The sequence below is a fragment of the Gekko japonicus genome, unplaced genomic scaffold, assembly GCF_001447785.1.
Source record: "Gekko japonicus isolate JY-2015 unplaced genomic scaffold, Gekko_japonicus_V1.1 scaffold31, whole genome shotgun sequence".
NCBI lineage: Eukaryota > Metazoa > Chordata > Lepidosauria > Squamata > Gekkonidae > Gekko > Gekko japonicus.
In genome coordinates this window covers 1,437,578-1,455,252 of record NW_015161404.1, presented here as the reverse complement: position 1 = coordinate 1,455,252, position 17,675 = coordinate 1,437,578, and the positions used below count along the sequence as shown (strand labels likewise).

General features: G+C 44.2%; 1 protein-coding gene across 3 annotated transcripts in view; it reads right to left on the bottom strand.

Moving 5' to 3' along the window:
- The window catches only part of SMARCA2 (SWI/SNF related, matrix associated, actin dependent regulator of chromatin, subfamily a, member 2), a 146,537-nt gene that overhangs the window by 117,228 nt on the left and 11,634 nt on the right, over window positions 1-17,675 (bottom strand). For all 3 annotated transcript variants that reach the window (XM_015426051.1, XM_015426045.1, XM_015426057.1), the window contains exons 2-3: window positions 14,500-14,758; window positions 8,888-9,017 (exon numbers count right to left, since the gene is read on the bottom strand). In XM_015426051.1, the coding sequence (XP_015281537.1) occupies window positions 8,888-9,017; window positions 14,500-14,724 (355 nt within the window). In that variant the 5' untranslated portion in view covers window positions 14,725-14,758. The remainder of the gene's footprint in view (window positions 1-8,887; window positions 9,018-14,499; window positions 14,759-17,675) is intronic.

The following is a 17,675-nucleotide window of genomic DNA, read 5'->3' as shown; positions in this document are numbered from 1 at the left end:
TAGGTCTATTTCAGGAACTTTAGAGAAAGAAGAAATGTACCTATGTGAAGAGCTAGATTCAAGTCCAGTAGTACCCTAGAGACCAACAAAATTTCTGGGGCATGAGCTTTTGGAGTCAAGCTCCCTTCATCACACTCTCAAAAGCTCATACCCCCAAAATCTTGTTGGTCTCTAAGGTGCTACTGAATTCAAATCTACCTGCCCTACTGCAGACCAACACAGTTACTCTCTCTACCTATCTGAAACCATTATGTTTATCACCTTTACTGAAACTCTTATGCTGTTATACTTCTAAATAAACTATGTTTAAGAGAAAACAACTTTTATTTAGCGCAAAGGATCCCCTTTTACTTCAGAGCCACCCCCACACCCTGACCATTCTGACATTCTACCAAGTATAACTAAGCCATCCTGTTCTTTGAGTCCAACTAATAATTCCAAGGCAAGAGCCTTTGGTGGCAACAAAAAGAAGTAGGAAACACCAAGGAAGGCAGCATAACATATGTCACCTCAGAACACTGCAGAGAAGTGCTTTTACAGATAGGGTTGCCAACTCTGGGTTTGGAAATTCCTGGAGATATGGGAGGTGAAGCCTGGGGAGGGACCTCAGCCGGGTATAATGCTATAGAGTCCACCCTCCAAAGCAGCCATTTTCTCTGGGGAACTGTATTACTTGGAGATCAGTTGTAATACTGAGAGCTCTCCAGGCCCCACCTGGAGGCTGGCAACCCTACTACATACAGGTTTTACATAGGGTCTCAGAACAAGGCAAAACCTTACAGAAGTCTTTGCCATTTGAGAAGTAGGAAAAATGAAAATGTGTAGCAAATAAAAATATTATTTGGACACAAGAAGCAATCTTTTCATAGTTAACAGTATTAATGACTTTCAGATTTGAATATTGTGTTAAATATGAGGACACAAAAAATATTGAAATCTTCACTAATGTACTATTATTACACACACAGGATGTCATTAACTGTGACAAGATTAATCACAACTGAAACATATACATATCCTTGAAAATATGTTGAGTACCTTAAGAGTACTCAGAAATTATCATAAGCCAGTGGTGAAGAGTTTTATGTTGAGACAATTTTCATATGACAGTTCCTACAAAACTCTGAAAAACAAATTTGCCTCAATAAAAAGACCAAATCCTAGTTATCTATACACTCACTGGGTGTACTTGAACAAGCTGATAATTTCTGAACCTCTGTTTTCTGGGAATTAAATGCCCTATCTCCCATTGTCATTTTAAGGATGAATGATATAGATACAATAAGAACTCATGATGTACCCAGTTATACATAGCTATGCCACACTGAAATCAGCGGGACTGGCATTAAAAAGTCAGTAACTACAGACTGCAAACAGTATGAAAACTAGGACAAGACATTGCCAGTTTTTGACTGATGTAAGCAGCTGGTGACAGTAAGCATGTACAGTATAAATTTTGGAAATCACAAGGTAAAGCCTAGCTCTAGGGTTACAGGTCCCCCCCCCCCGCAAAAGGCATTTTAACTTTCAATAACAGAAGTTTAGTACCATTAAATCGCAAACACTTAGGCTTACTTCCAGATTCTGAACGTATAATACTTTACCGGCCACATGTTTAAATGTAAGCAGAACACTGTTGCAAGAGCTGATGAAACTGAATGTAGTAAAGTGGTTGTAGAACTGGCTTGTGCTGTAAGTTTTTATATTTTGCTGTGAAAAGTTCCATACCATGCCATAATGAGCTCCACCATGAGGCAATGAGAGGCTGCAGATTCTGACTGCCTTTAAGAGCAGTAAAATGGAGGACAAACTACTCTCAGGCATAGCTGCAACTTGGGGGGGGGGGTCTCTTGCACAAACCCTACTAAAATGAATGGGATCTTCCCATTCACAGCCCATCCATTTCAAAGAGGATTGTTCAGAAGAAACTCCTCCAGGAAGGCTGCCCCATGGCAATAAGTGGGAAGGGGTGTTAATTAGAATTTCTCCATCAGAAACCAAAATGTTCCTGCTATCACCTGCTATTCACCAGTCATTGCTCCCCTAATACTGCAGTAACCCAAACAGAAAATAATCATATGTAATCAGTGCACAATCTGCATTAAACTCCCATGAGTCTAGATGTACAACTATATATCAAGATCTGTGTGTGAGTGTAAGTAACGACATAGGATATGCTTTTATGATTTAATAGTGTAGCCCCTTCACCCTTGCTTATACATGAAGTTTGGGCTTGCAATGAATACAACTTTCTCAGTTGAAGATCAGACTGACATTCTTATTATGTGACTGGACCAAAAAGCAAGCAACAACACATTAGAATGAAGACATAGAAAGAAAGCCTTTGCACTAATTGCAGCTTCCTTTTTTTTTTAAGGGGACCCATTGAGATGTAGTACCACCCTGCACAGGAACATACTGAGAAAGAAAATATTTATTCGGTCTACTGGAGTTGTTTTTAAAATAAAGAACATCTGAGTGCCCCATAGAACCCCCAAAATGGTCTTACTAGTGCTTGATTTCAACTGAATTCTTGGGGGAAGAACAATAAACAATGCATTTCTACTACCACTCACTTTTTAAACTGCCAGAGATTTAACAGTATCTTATATCAGCCTCCTATTCTTAGAGATCACACATATATACAGTGAATGGTGCTACTTGGACATTTGACCTTTCCGAGGTCTTGCTTGCCTTCCATGAACATCTGAAAACAAACAGCTGCAGACGTATTGGTCAAGGGAACACAACGTGAAGACTCTAAGAAGGCAGGTACTTTACTAACACAGGAACCGGAAACAGGCTGTAGGAAGAAGAATCTATCTAGCATAGAATAGGTACACAAGGATTTAATACTTCTTAGAACCTTCTTAGAACCTTCACATTGTGTTCCCTTGACCAATACGTCTGCAGCTGTTCGTTTTCAGATCTGCATGGAAGGCACGGTTGCTCAGACTTTTAATAATATCTGGTCCAGAAACAAAAGTCTGTTTGTACACTACATTTTTTCTTTTGGGGAGTGCAAATGAAACCTTCAAAATAAAACAGACCTGTATAACTTTCAAACGCAGCTCACAGCCATGTATTGTGGACTGCCAGTTAGACACTTCTGCTGACTTTTGCCATCCCAAACAGGGAAAAGAGAGTAATCCATAAAACAACTACTGGTTTGCGACTACTGGTTTGGTGGGTTGTAACTAGGGATGGGCAAAAACTGGGAAAACTCCGTTTGGGACTTGTCCCGAACCTGAACAAAACCACTCTGCCAAACCAAACCAGTTCAGGAAGTTCGGGATGCGGTGGAACACCCTCCCAGGGTCCTAGAGACTCCAAAATCATGGAACATCTCAAGCTGACTCTCCTCTACTGGCCCACCAAGTTTGGTGAAGATAGGACGTAGGGGGTCCAAGTTACATCCCCCCCCCAAGAAAGTGCTGACTCTCCTTTACTGGCCCACCAAGTTTGGTGAAGATTGGACGTAGGGGGTCCAAGTTACACCCCCCCCCAAGAAAGTGTCCCCAGAAAAGTGCTTCCTGGGGAAATGACAGATGCGGGTTCAGGAGTCTATAGAATGGGCTGTGTGTGAGCTACAGACATCAAACTCACAGTGGAACTCTCTGGGATGTCCCACCACATGCCCTCCAACTTATGTGCAGATTGGGGGGTCCAAGTTGCAGCCCTCCAAACAAGGTGCCCCCAGGAAAGTGCTTCCTGGGGAAATGACAGAGGTGGGTTTATGAGTGTATAGAATGGGCCCCGTGTTGAACTAGAGGCATCAAACTCACTGCAAACCTCTCCGGGATGCCCCCTACATGCTCTGACCGGGGGGGGGGTCTGAGTTATGTGCCCCCCAAAAGGCACCCCCAGGAAAGTGCTTTCTGGGGAAACATTGTCAAGCTTGGGTTCTGGACCATAGAACAGACAGGACACCCTGAGCATCAGTAGAAGTAGAAGCATCAAATTTGTAGCAGACCTCCCTGGGATGAACACCCCCCTTGTCCTCTGGAACTGTTATCAGTACTGTTGTGCATGGCTGTGGCTGGGCCCATCCTCTCTCCATGGACCAGATGACCACAGGGCCAATCCCCCATTTTGCCCTGGCCTTGGAGCCACCCACACAGCAGTTGGCTGTAGTGCAGTGCAATGCATGGTAGGACCAACTCTCCCACCCTGTGTGGGAGCTACCCACACAGCAGGTGAATGAGTTCCCAAGCCCACCCCTTCCCTGCAGGCGAGGTGACTGCCCATGCCTGGGATTGACCCACACGGAAGGTGGCTTACTCCCCGGGCCGGGCCCACCCTCCCTCCGTGGACAAAGTGATTAAAGGGCAGGATCAACCCTCCTGCCCTGCCCGGGAACCATCTACACAGTTGTGGGTGGCTGTGTCTCCCTGGGTCCACCCCTCCCTCAGTGGACAAGGTGACTGCATGACAAAGCCAATCCTCCCACCATGCCCAGGCCTGGGATGACCTCAAAAGGAGAAGTAGCTCGGGGGGGGGGTGAATTGGCATGGAGAGCTGGGCAGCAAAGTCACCCCAGGTCCCCGAGACTGGAGCTATCCCCCCAAGGCAGGGTGTGTGTAGGAAAGCAGGCAGACGCAGAGATGCCCCCAAAAGGAGAAGCAGCTCAGTGGGGGGGGGTTTTGAATCGATGTGGAGAGCTGGGCAGTAAAGTTACCACAGCTCCCCGAGACTGGAACAACTTCCCCAAGGCAGAGTGTGTGTAGAAAAGCATATGGACAGGCAGAGATGTCCCCCAAAGGAGAAGCAACTTGAGGGGGGGGAGGTTGAATCAGTGTGTAGAACTGGGCAGTAAAGTCGCCCCAAGTCCCCGAGACTGAAACAATTCCCCCAAGGCAGGGGGCATGTAGGACAGGCAGAGATGACCCCAAAAGGAGAAGCAATTCAGTCGGGGGGGGGAATGTTAAGTCGGGGGGGGGGGGTACTGCGGAGCTAGGCAGAAAAGTCACCCAAGTCCCTGAAACTGGAACTATTCCCCCAAGGCAAGGTGTGTGCAGGAAAGCAGGTGGAAAGGCAGAGATAACCCCAAAAGGCGAAGCAGGCCAGTGTGTGTGGCAGGGAAATGGAAGAAAAGCCCCCCCACCTCAAAATTTCCCAAAAAGAGAAAAAAAACAATGAAGGAGCAATCGCTCAAGGCTTAACTGCAACCCAAAGTGGGGGTGTGAAATAAAATGGGAGGGAAAGAAGGGAAACTACCAAGGAAAGCAGAGCAAACAGCAGGAAAATCCCCCAAACAAATAGCAGGCCACGTGAAATGAGAGAACAATCCCGATTCCCCCACCCTTCACAGCAAGCAAATAAAAATGCAAGAACAACGAATGGCCACAGAACCCAGGGCAAAGCAAAGCCCCCTGTCCCCAGACTGTGTGCAGTCCCCCCCATGCCCAGCAAATCTCTTCATTCAACTTTCTTGCTAAAGTACACTGACTCTCCCTCTCCCTTTACATCTCCAACTCTGACCAAACCCCCATCAGAGAATACGTGCCCTTCTCTCGGACTTCTATAGCATTCTGAGTCCCATTGTGATGAACAGGAGCTCTGTTATTGGCAGGCAGCAGTGCCCATCAAGCTTTGGAGGGTTCCTACTGCTTCCAAGGCTGGAAAACACCACCTCCACCATTGTCTAGGAGTTGTACACCAGGTTTTCTGGGTTGGTTTCATTTCCCAGAGCCGCCCCAAGCCGCCCCTAAAAACTTGGAGATTTATTCGGAGACCATATGCATGCCGAACATCATGTCCCAAGTCCCAATTTGCCCAAAATTTGGCCTGAATTTTGGCTCATCACACGGTTTGTGCCCATCCCTAGTTGTAACTTGTACAAGCCCAAGTTAAACTGATATTGGAACTACTATGACAATTGCAGAAGTGAAAAAAATAATATGGTACATTCATGAGAAGTATCTATTTTCAGTGTCAGAAGGTATTTGACCTGTACCAGAACATGTTCTCACACTTGGATTTCAGAGCCAAGCTACATATGATACAAGAGATCTGTAATTAGGATCTCCCACCGGTAGTGGAGTGAGTGTGTATGTGCGCATGCATGTTCAAGACAATGCAGCCTCGGGGGCATCAGAATCCAACTACAACCATGGCACAGGGAGAATGGGGGGTTGATCAGTTTCTCCTCCACCATTTACCCAACCCAAATCCACTGCACTGCCTTACGGCTACTGTTAGCCACAAAGGGCTAATGAGAGTACCTGTATGTTTTCTCCTATAGGGCAGATAAGAAGCTCCAGAGAGAAGGCAATTTGTACTAGGAAAACAGCACAATGAAAGAAACAGTTAATTGTATCTGCAGCCTCAGTATGAATCTTCTTCCCTTTACGGCTGCTTTTGCTTTAAAAGAAAACTCAGTTGGTAATCATGGATCTCTTGCACCACTATATATGTAGTTTAGCCCTCAGAGAACTGAGTAAACAAGAAATCTGTCTTTGCACCTTGGTTAGCAAAGGGAGGCACAACCACAATCAAAGCAGAATCATATCACACTAGGAATAACAATATTCAACATGAATACAGGACCAACTAATATCGGGGGTATTCAATTACACCACTGTTATTTGTGATGTAAGTATAAATCATGCCTCAGGGAATTAACTACTCTTAGTCTCCTCTTGCACCTGGGAAAGATGTTTACTGCCCCTCAGCATCTCTCTGACACAACCCAAGTACCTTGGGGACCTGTTAAGTTGTGCTCCTGAGACAAATGACAGCTGAATATCCCTGCTGTTTAGCTTTTGCTAAGAATCCAAGCACTTTGTCTGAGAATCTATTTAAGACAGTCCAAGCCAGTAAAAAGTTTATAACACATTCTAGCATTTAATTTTTAATGAAGGAACTGAGTACCATTCTCAGGGGGGGAAAGCTTTAATTCATTAATCCTACCCCCACAGAGATCACCTCCGTCCTACAGAAATGCAGTCTAAGGATTAAAGCCCATCAGTTTCCCACCATGAAGTAAATTTAGGCAAACATCTTGTGACAAAAACCTGCTTAGAGGTCATCTGTGTTGGATTCAAAACACCCATGTAACACTGGAATTCAGGAGAGAACAGAGAAAACTACAATCATCAATAAACCAGGAGACCTAACTAGAGGACCATGCATGGCAAAAAGAGGCTCACAGAAAATTTGAGCCCTGGGTGGGGTTCTTGAAAGAGGAACTTTGGAAATTCCTCATTTGTAATTCTAAAAAGATCAACACCAAAAAGGAAGGTATAAGGAATACTATTTTCCTCTGTTTGGATGTCTGTCCTCTTGAACATCAGCATCTAAAAATTACTTACAAAGCTATTACTTTTTTTCTTGTTAGGAGAACATAGGAACAAAAAGTCTCCTCATTCTTCACTTCCTACAAATCTATTACTTTTTTTTCTTGTTAGGAGAATATGGGAACAAAAAGTCTCCTCATTCTTCACTTGTTGGAGGAATGACTGGCCATTTTTAATTTTCCAAATTTTGTCCTCATGAAAACCTACCAAGTAAACCACCATTACCTCCAATTAAGAGATGGGAACTAATGAACCCCTGGCCAGAAGGGACTCAGAAGAAATTGGAACTGTTAGAGCTCAAGGCAGTTATTACGGTAAATGTTGGGAAACTAGTCTCAAAACAATCACACAGCCACTGTTGGCACGTGACCATCAGAACCAAAACTCAGATTATTAGACCTAAATGTAACCATAAACACAAAATATCCCTATATCAAACAGCCATAGGTCACAACTACAATACAGGGTTCCACAAACCCAGGGAAACACACACACCCCAGATTTGCAGAAAAATCTTGTTTGTTTTAGTAATCTAATTCTGAGGTACAATTTTCCCCACCCCCAGTTAATAGTAACATAAAAATAATACTCTGCCAGAGCACGGGTGACATTTTGGGTCACATAACCCAGAACACATGAAAAAAACCCACGGCGGGACCCAAGAAGTGGTTATTCAGGAGTCTGCATCTGGCTCTGGTTCATCTCACCACCACCAGCACCTACTTCCTCCTCCTGGCTGTGGTGGTAGTGGTGCACAAATTCTCAAGACTCTGGCAGCAAGTGAGACCTGTCTATGGAAGGTGGGGAACCACACAGACTCCCCTTCTTGCAACTCTCCTTTCCCCTTCTTGCAATTGTCCTTCTTGTTGATATCTTTGACTGAGAAGACAACCATAAGGAGCACAAGCCTATCTTCAGTTCAAGTCCTTGGCATCTCCAAAATAAAATAGGGCTGATACTTCTGCTATAGGGTCTGCCTGAGGCTTTGGAGAGCCACCACCAGTCAAGGTAGACAATACTGGGAAGCCATAGTGGCTAATTGTAACCCTGTTGGCTAAGACAGAGTACAACAACCAACTAGGAAGTCCCTGGTCAAATCTCACCTCCAATCCAAAGTCATTAGACAGCCCCACAGTCTCAGATTCACATCTGTAATACTGGGATTAACATTAATGACCTACATTACAGCACTGTTGGTAGGACTACAAAAACAGAGTACATATGAAGCATTTTGAACATTTAACAGCACTATATACAAGCATTATATAAGGCAAGTTCATATGAGCCAAGAGACTACAATCTCTCAGCCTTAAAACTGGCTCTCAAACACAAAGATGACTGATTCAACCAATAAGAGAAAAAGAGATCCTTTGTCTGCATCTGTTTTTCAGCCTAATGGTTTTAAGCAAATACCTCTTGTGCATCACCCCTCTTTCCCACCCACCCCTCCTCTACATGTGCATATTATATGTATTCTCACACACATACCCAAAATGTATCACTTCTCACTGGGAAATTAGACTGTAGCTTTAAAGATCGTACACTCACAATGATTTCAAAACATATCAAAAGCACATCTTGATATAAACCTTGACTATGCTGATCCATTGGACTTTGAGGTGGCCCCATTCCAGGATGAGGAGGTCGCATACTTGCTGTCTTCATGGAGTTGCTGTGCAGGTCTTCAACCATTCCTTTCTCATGCAAACCATCGATGGGCTGCAAAATTCAACCAATAAAGAATCTGACATTGTTTCACGGAATTCCTAACCAACTATCTAGAGGACTTGTAGCAAGTGTTAAAAATCAAAAGCTGTACTAAAATGAAGGTGTGCACCTTCCCCCTCCGAAAAATAAGCGATGACAGTATCCAATCAACAAAGCAATGGGAACTTTGTGTACCATGATAAGGCACCAATATTTTCTGAAATTACATCTTTGATGCACATGTATTTACCTTCACTCTTTTACTACTTGCTATTAAAGAAGCAACGTGAAAACATGGCCTCCTCATTTACTTCAGTTCAGGCTATTCCCCCACACTCTTACCTCTCCTTTACAGAGCTCTTGTGATGTATTTGGACAAGAGTAATGCCACTGATAATCTTTTACATTTTTGGCCACAACCAAACAGAAGACTACAAAGACCACTTACATAATCTGGAAGCAAACAGTTAGTGCCACAGAATGAAAGAAGATTTGTTATCCTGAGCCCAGCCTCCAAGCAGTAACTGCTGCATCAGGACACCCCAAAGGCCGTTTTTCTTTGAATGTAAACATTCTGTTGTGGGGGTCAACTCTTCCCCTGAGGGGGAGAAGGGAGCAGTGGATAAATTGCCAAAGCACCCTCAGCAAGAGTGCTATTGCCTATGTCTGGGACGAAAACAAAGTGTGTGCCAGACTCAGCACTTGAAGACCAAAAAGGTATCTGAGCAAAGGAGAAGAAAACTAATGGTAAGCAACAGAATACAGAGAGAGTGCCATACAGTGAGGAGATAAAATCTACACTAAGCATAAGCAACTGGAGGGGAGGAAAGTAAGAGGTCAAGGTCATGGAAACAGAATCTTAAAAGTACAAACCCAGACTTACAAAAATCAACACAGGATAATCTACAATATTTACTTCCCTTGCCAGCTGTGAGCTTATAGCACTAGGGAACTTCTATTTAAAGGGAGTGAAAATGTTTGGCAGCCACTCACTGGAGAAGGCACACACTGCTGAAATGCTCCCAGCATTCTGGAAGAACCTGTTTCAGCCTAATCCACACCATCTGAAACTTTATGACACGAAACAGACAGTGTGCATCTGCTTTGAAGGGCAAAAAGGGGGAGAAATGGGGGGGGGGGGAGAGCTATGAAGGAACGGGTCTAAGGGGAAAGGAGGAGATGGGGAAAATGGCCTGAGGCAAGACAATATGCTTTCCAAACTTCCCGCTCTATGCATAATAGTATTGTAAACTAGCTTACCCTCTCCCACAGAAAGAAAATGGGGGGAGGGGCAATGCCTACCTTTGATTATAGAACCTTCTCAAAAAACAACAACAACATAAAGATATAAAACTAGTAATTCACAACTACTAAGCAAGTTTGTTAACACAATGCTTAAACAAAATTAAGATTAAGAAAACAACCGAATCAGACTTTGGGGCAAAGAGCTTGGGAGCTTTCAACAAAGCAATATTAAAGTGAGAGTAGGCTACGGTGTTTTGGATTCAGAGGAGTTTCTCATTTCTGTTGAAAAGTAAAATGGAGTTACACCTGAAATGGGCTTCATCTAGAGTTCACAGTACATTTTACTGTATATCAGATGATTTACATGACGGGGAATTTTTTTTCCTTGTTTACTGCTGGCATTTAAGAAGCTGAAAGGCTTGTGATGGTGTGGGGGGTGGGACAATTTGAAAGTTGCCTCCCAACCTCTAGGACCCTATTAGTTGTGAGGGGCTTGATTCTCCCCTCTCCTTTCCCCATTTTACTGACTTTCAATAGCTCTTAACATTTTGTGCTCCTGAAGCATATTCAGACTCTTTAGGCCAGTCCGGGCTTGGGGGGGGGGGGGGTTGAAAAGGGTACTTCTGTTTGATTTGCAAAGTCATATTTTTCTGCATATCTGGAGGGTTCCCCAAGTCTCTTAAAAAACCCACCATATTTGAGGACAGCCCATCGAGCTGCTTGGCATTCACCAATATGGATATAGCAATGGTTCAGAATGTTCTCTGGCAGTTAAGCAGAGTAAAACCTTGAAAAACAGGCAGAGGACCAGGAAGGGAAGCTCTGCGGAATTTATGCTAAAGACAAATTAATGCAGATTAGTGGCCTCTTAATATCCTTTAACCAATCACAATAGTCACAATAATCAAAACATTACAAAAAAGGCTAAAAGAGGCCAAAAAGCATTGAACTGAGTACAATGGCAAAAACTCAGCATGATATGGAGTAAATAAACAAGCAAGCTGTAACATAACCTGACAGCTCAAACCCATTGGGCATGCTATTACAATGATAAATGGGGGGGGGGGGAAATGCTGTGATGTTATACACCAAGTATTATAACTTTCTTTGGCTGTGCACCAGCTTAAAAAACTCTCTCAAGCACCTCAATTTTCATTATTTAGCTCAATTTTCAGTAATTAGAATTAGTTTCAACAGTTTTACAAACTGTAATAAGTTTCTGCTTAGCATGTGGTAGCTTCCCAGCTAATCCAATTCAAAATTTATCTTAGACAGCAATTAATATAAACTGTACAAAGAGGTGTTTAGCATTTTTAGATTTATTTAAAATATTCTTATCTGATCATTCCATTCAGTACAATTCTTAAAAAGTCAAACTGTCTATATAGAGCATGATCAGACAAATTTAAATAATTTGTAGTCCCATTGGCTTAAAAAAGCAAACATGTGCTGATTGAAATCCATGAGACTTAAAAGTGCTTAAACTTTAGCTAGAAAATGGTATTATGTAAAATAGCTTTCCCCTTTTAATCTGCATTAAAAAGCACATTGTCCACTGAGTTAAATGTCTGCATTGGTGCACACAAACAACATATGTAAAGAAAAGGAAACATACCCTTCCCAGTCAAGCATATATGGTGCTTATGATGTGTAAAAAGTTAGTATATTGCATCCCATGAAAGCAATTTTCTAACCACCATCATGATGGGATACAACTAAAGAAATCAGTATGGTTACTTAATTACTTCAAATGCAAATAATCAAGTTAGCTACCATTATTAACCAGACCTGACAAATCATGGTCAATCCCCGAAACTACTTTTTCTTAAATAGTCACGTTGGAATCTATAAGATTAAACTAAGTAGTTTTATGATTGCAATGAACTACATGAAGCTTGTGTTGGGCACAATTCAATCTGTCCCATTAGATTACCTAGTAGTATTAAACCACTTAATAGGATTTTCACTGTTACAATCAGAAACAACAAATGTTTCTGGCTTGAAGAGAAGCCTTTAACCGTGCAGGACAATATACAAATATTACTCTGAACCACAAAAAAGTTACTTTTGCTCCCTCTCTGTGAAGTCCAGCTCCTGCACAAGAAAAGAGAGTATGGAGCTTTGGCGAGCAAATGTAACACATCTCTGAAGAGGTGGAGAGCTGGAAATCTAGCGTCTGGGTTTTTTTGGGGGGAGGGGGCAATAGACATGGACCACTTTTCACTCTAATCAATGTCTAGTCTTCTATCTCAGTTAATATCTCATGACTCCCTTTGACCAGCTCAATATTTCCAGCTCTGAGTTCCTAGGAGAAGAGCCCGAGGAGCCATGGTCAGTGGCTAAGGAGGGCCAGAGGGACCACGGAGAGACCAGCATGGAGAGATGCCTGCTGACACTGACATGCCAGAACCTGCAAAAGAAACTTTACCACCAGTCCCTGAGATAACTGGCAAGCCTCTGCCAGGCAGAACTTGAGCCTGGGATCCTCTCCCACTTAACAGCAGCAGAAGGCCCAGGACGATGTGGCAGAGAGGAAGTGAAGTGCCAGACTGGCTGCACACAACCCCACTGTGAAACTAGAACAGTGCACTGTTGGTGGCACTTCCTTGCCAGAGCACAGTGCAGCCTCAGGAGCTCCATCACCTGCCTGCAGTACAGCTGGGGTCAATTACCTCTTAGACTGTTTAGACTGAAGCCAGGGACCACAGCTTTGTTGGATCAACCAATCCAACCAGTGCAAGTCTTGTGTTCCAAGCTCCGGCTCCATGCCCTACCTCCAAGTCTTCTCTCAAACTTTCAACCCCAGGTTAAGCCTACGTCTCAAGCCTTTCCAGCACAGACCTAAGGGCACTACTTTGGAGGAAACTTGATTGAGCCTGACCACAGAGCTCAGGACAGAATTAACCAGGTAGCCAGTACAACTCTAGGCATGTTTAAATACCACTGAATTTAATCGGATTTGGTCCCTAGTACGTATACTTAGAATCACAGCCTTAGGCCACTGAAACCAATGAAACTTACTTCCAAGCAAAGGGTGCTTACATCTGTCGGTCTCAAGTACTATGTGAATTGATCTCTACCTGCCTTCATAGCAGTAGTAAAAGTACACTGCAGCTTAAGTCACCATCACAACACTTTCTTTTCCTGTGGCTTCACCAAATTTCTGACAGCTAGAGGTACACAACTTTGACAAATGACTTCAAAATACACAAGGAGCATTAATTAAGCACAGTTTAAAAGCTACACTCACATTTCAGACAAATTCAACTAATGCCAGTTAATTCAAAAATAAGACTTTCAATAAATTGATACACCCATTTACAAGGTACAAAACAAAGGAAGACAAAAGTCATGAATATCCCATTGCATATTAGTCCCCCCTAATGATTTCCTGTGCATGTGGGAATACCACAGACCTCTGGAGCTACTTTCATTCCCAGACTGGAAACATCATCACAATGCTTCCTCATTGCCTATGTAGAACTCTGTCTCAAGCATCCTGAGTACTGAAATGAACAGGGAAGCCTTTACTGAAATGGGATCACAAACTGAATGCATCTGAGATCTAGTGGAGATCTGCACAGCAAGTTTACATGGAAGACAAAACCCACTGATGTTAATGCAGGGTTGGATTGCGAGAAGTATACTGGGCCAGGCTTCAAGGCAAGTCCACAGAAGTTACTAGGCCAAACATTCAAAATTATCTCTGGTGGCAAGTAACTCGGTCAGTCTTTTGTGGAATTCCGAAAGAGTAAAAAGGGGGGAAATGCAATTCCCCCCCCCTTTTACCAATGTATTACAGATTTCCTCACTTCTTGTCTGCAACTGATGCTTACTTGTCCTGGGCAACAAGGCAAGTGACCATTCCCATGTCTGTACTAAGAGCAGATCAGCAGTGCTCAGGTTCTGAATGCTTTCATTACCCATTTCCACTCATTTCAAAAGATTTCAGTTACAAGCAACTAAATTTAAGTGAAAATATATGGTTTCCTCCCCACAAAAAACACTGGCTTATCTTTGAAAAGCAGCTAAATTAGGGAGTACTTGCTCAGGGATACTCCTTATCTATGGTTCATAAAAATGTTGCTCAGTTTAGAGGTCAAATGCTGTTCCTATCTCAGGACTGTACAGCATCCAGTTACTCTGATGATATAAAGCTCACAGCGATATTACATAGCACAAAATACAGTGGCTGTTGTCAGACAAACATTTTGTAAATACAATGTGTACACACGTAAGAAGTACTTACTTTGTGCATTGGGTGCATGCCTTCTTGTGGGTAATCATTAGGTCCCATGGTTGGCATTGCATGTGGAACACTTGGGGGTCCAGGACTTGGTCCCATCATGCTGTGTACTGAACTTGGTGAAGGACCTGGGCCTGGGCTAGGACCTAATATTGGTCCTGGTGAAGGACCTGGGCCTGGAGAAGGGCCAGGATGAGGCATTGCACCAGGATCTGTTGGTGTAGACATCTATTCTCTGTTTGTGTTCCAATCACTTGTACAGCTGTAGGGAGTAAGGAAAAACACATATTATTTATGTAATTTCACGGCCAGCTGTTCATCATCAGCAAGGAGAGGAGCTTGGGAAAATAAAATACAAGAGTCCTTAGCAATTTTTCAAGGAAATGCCCAGCTTTCAACAGAGTAATCTGAAGTTACAAAAGAAGTGAGTTTCAAGTACTTTTCTATTCAACCACACTACCTATCAAGTAGAGTTTCTTGATGATAAAGGAACACTACAAAGGAAAGTTTTAGGCCAAAACTGTAATATATAGTTTACTAGGAGCGAGGTCCATTGTAGGACCAATACAACGAGCCCTAGAAGGACATGAGACCTCCGTGTGTCCCCGCCCTGGACGTGCCGGCGAGACCCCGGTGCAGCGGCACGGGCCACCATGGTGTCCCTGGGTAGGCGCGGGCATTGTCTGGGCTGGCCGCCGTGGGGTCGCAGGGCAGCCATGCGCATAGCCTGTGGGCCGCCGACAGCCAGTGCGGCAGGAGGAGCGGTATCAGTGTGAGGGCCCTCCACCCAGTGTGGTGGTTGGACCGCACGTCGCCCACAAGGAGAATGAGGGCCAGCCCCACACTGTCGCCCCCTCCTGGCGAGACCCCAGACTCGAGGGGTGATGGAATGGGCCGGCACTGTCTCCCTGGCTGGCCGGTGCTGGCAGCGTCGGGGCCGCAGAACGGGCAGCGAGATGGATTGGGCCTCGGGCAGCGGGGGCAGCGGTGGGAGGATTGGCCTCCGGTCCCCAGTTTCCCCCCCCTCCACAGACTGCAGGGTGAAGGGGCGAAGGAACAGGCTGCCACTGTCTCCCTGTCTGGGTGGGTGATGGAGTCCCGCAGGCCACCTCCACCGCTGTCAGGCTGGCAGCCCCCGCCCGGTGGCAGGGTGTCCAGCTACCTGGAGTCAGCCTCAGCTGACGATGAATGCAGGGACACCAGCAGGATTGGCCTGGGGCTCGGACACGTCCGGCCGCTGGAGCATCCATCCCGCCCAGCGGCTCCCCACAGACTGAGGGTGAGACGCCACCCGGCGCATGTGTGGACGGAACTGAGGCAACAGAGGGAGGCAATGCGGCCAGGGGATTGGCCTCCCTCCTGAGTGACAGATCAGGGGCCCAAAGGCTGTGGAAGCATGTCAAACATTCAGGAGAGAGTCACACCAAAACTCTTTTATATATAAGGAGAGATAAGGTAGAGGTTTTTAAAAAATAAGACTTGGATACCTTCTTGCTATTTAAGAAAACAACAATGGGTAGAACAAAAACACAAGCCTGAATTATTAGGACTTTTTAAAAAAAAACTAGAGTCTGGACATAATAGTGATCTAGGTTTTCCAACCTCCAGGCGGTAGCTGGAAATCTCTCACTATTAAAAATGTTCGCCAGGCGACGGAGATCAGTTCACCTGGAGAAAATGGCTGCTTTGGAAGGCTGACTCTATGTCATTATACCCCACTGAAGTCCCTCCCCTCCCCAAACCCTGCTGTTCTCAGACTCCCCCTCCCCCCAAAAAAATAATCTCCAGGTATTTCCCAACACGGAGCTGGCAACCCTAGTGATGATCAAAGGTTTGGTAAAATCTGCGGCTGCATCAAGCCACAAAGAAGGTCATTTGAAACCTAATGTGGAATCCAGGAAATTGTCTGCCTCTCTGAGGGTACAGTGGTACATGCATGTGTGTTCACAAGAGAAAATGACAAATGACCAGTTAAGACATATTCTTGTATGTCAAGCAAACTAAAAGCCACTTTTTGCATTATTAATGTAGTGGGTACACATGTCCAAGTTGTATGATTCCAGAGACTGTCTTCCTACACCCTGCATAAGGAGCAGCCTCTGATAGGCAGAAGTGCAGAGTCCCTACCTCACCCAGGTGTCTTCATGAACACTGTATCACTTCTTTACCAACCACGCTGTGTCTTGCCAATCGCAGCTTTGGAACCAGAAGCTCTACCATGCCTCATATTCAACAAGTCACTCCTATCCCATAACTCCATGTGGGGTATGGGAAAGAAGTGGGCTGCCTTTGGAAGTCTTTGTTTACAGAAATGTCTTCAACCAGGACAGGCTCCAGAATCACCTCTGGCTTATACCAGCTGTCTAACAAACTTTGCCTAATGCTGGACCATTTGTGCACATTTCCAGCCCAATTAGTGTGACAACCGGCACCTACCCCCCCCCCCAACCATTTGAGACCCAATCATCAACATACTTTGCCGGAAGGATAAAGCTGCCATTGAGCCATAGCAAAGAAAGGGTGGCTATATTGGATCCTTGTAGGAAGCTGCAATGCATCGTCCTCTGTTCATGCACGGTGATGGACTGAAGCACAAAACTGTAATGTTTGAAGTTCATATATATGTTTCCCCTCCCCCCAATCTGTGTACGCCATGGAAATATACAGAGGGAATCTGTAGTTATTCCTGGCTTCAGGCACATAGCCTGAGTGTGTCAAACACTCAAGTTTGAGCTCATGAAAAGACTTATGAACGTACTGTACCAATGCATTATGAATTTCATCCTATGGGGGGAAACCCAGATGCCTTAAGATTTCCCTCTGTTTACATCGTATTATAGCCTGACACTGAACGCTCATCTATATTCCATTATTCTAATATATTTCTTTGTAAACATTACATTCTTGCATTTTAATATCTATTCCCTTCTTCTAGTTAAGCCAGCCAATGAATTAGAACAAGAGCTATTAAAGTTACTTAAAATAAACTACCTTGGGAGCATATTCGTTGCAGGGCAAGGCATGGAAATACTTCTGAAGCGATCCTGTTTAAAATAAACAATAACTACAGAACACCACAGGGGCTAATTAGTCCCCCACATTCCCACAGCACTGTCACAAAATGAAGTATTTAAATGTACACAACTGCATCTGCTGGGTCACTTACAAGGTGCTTACAA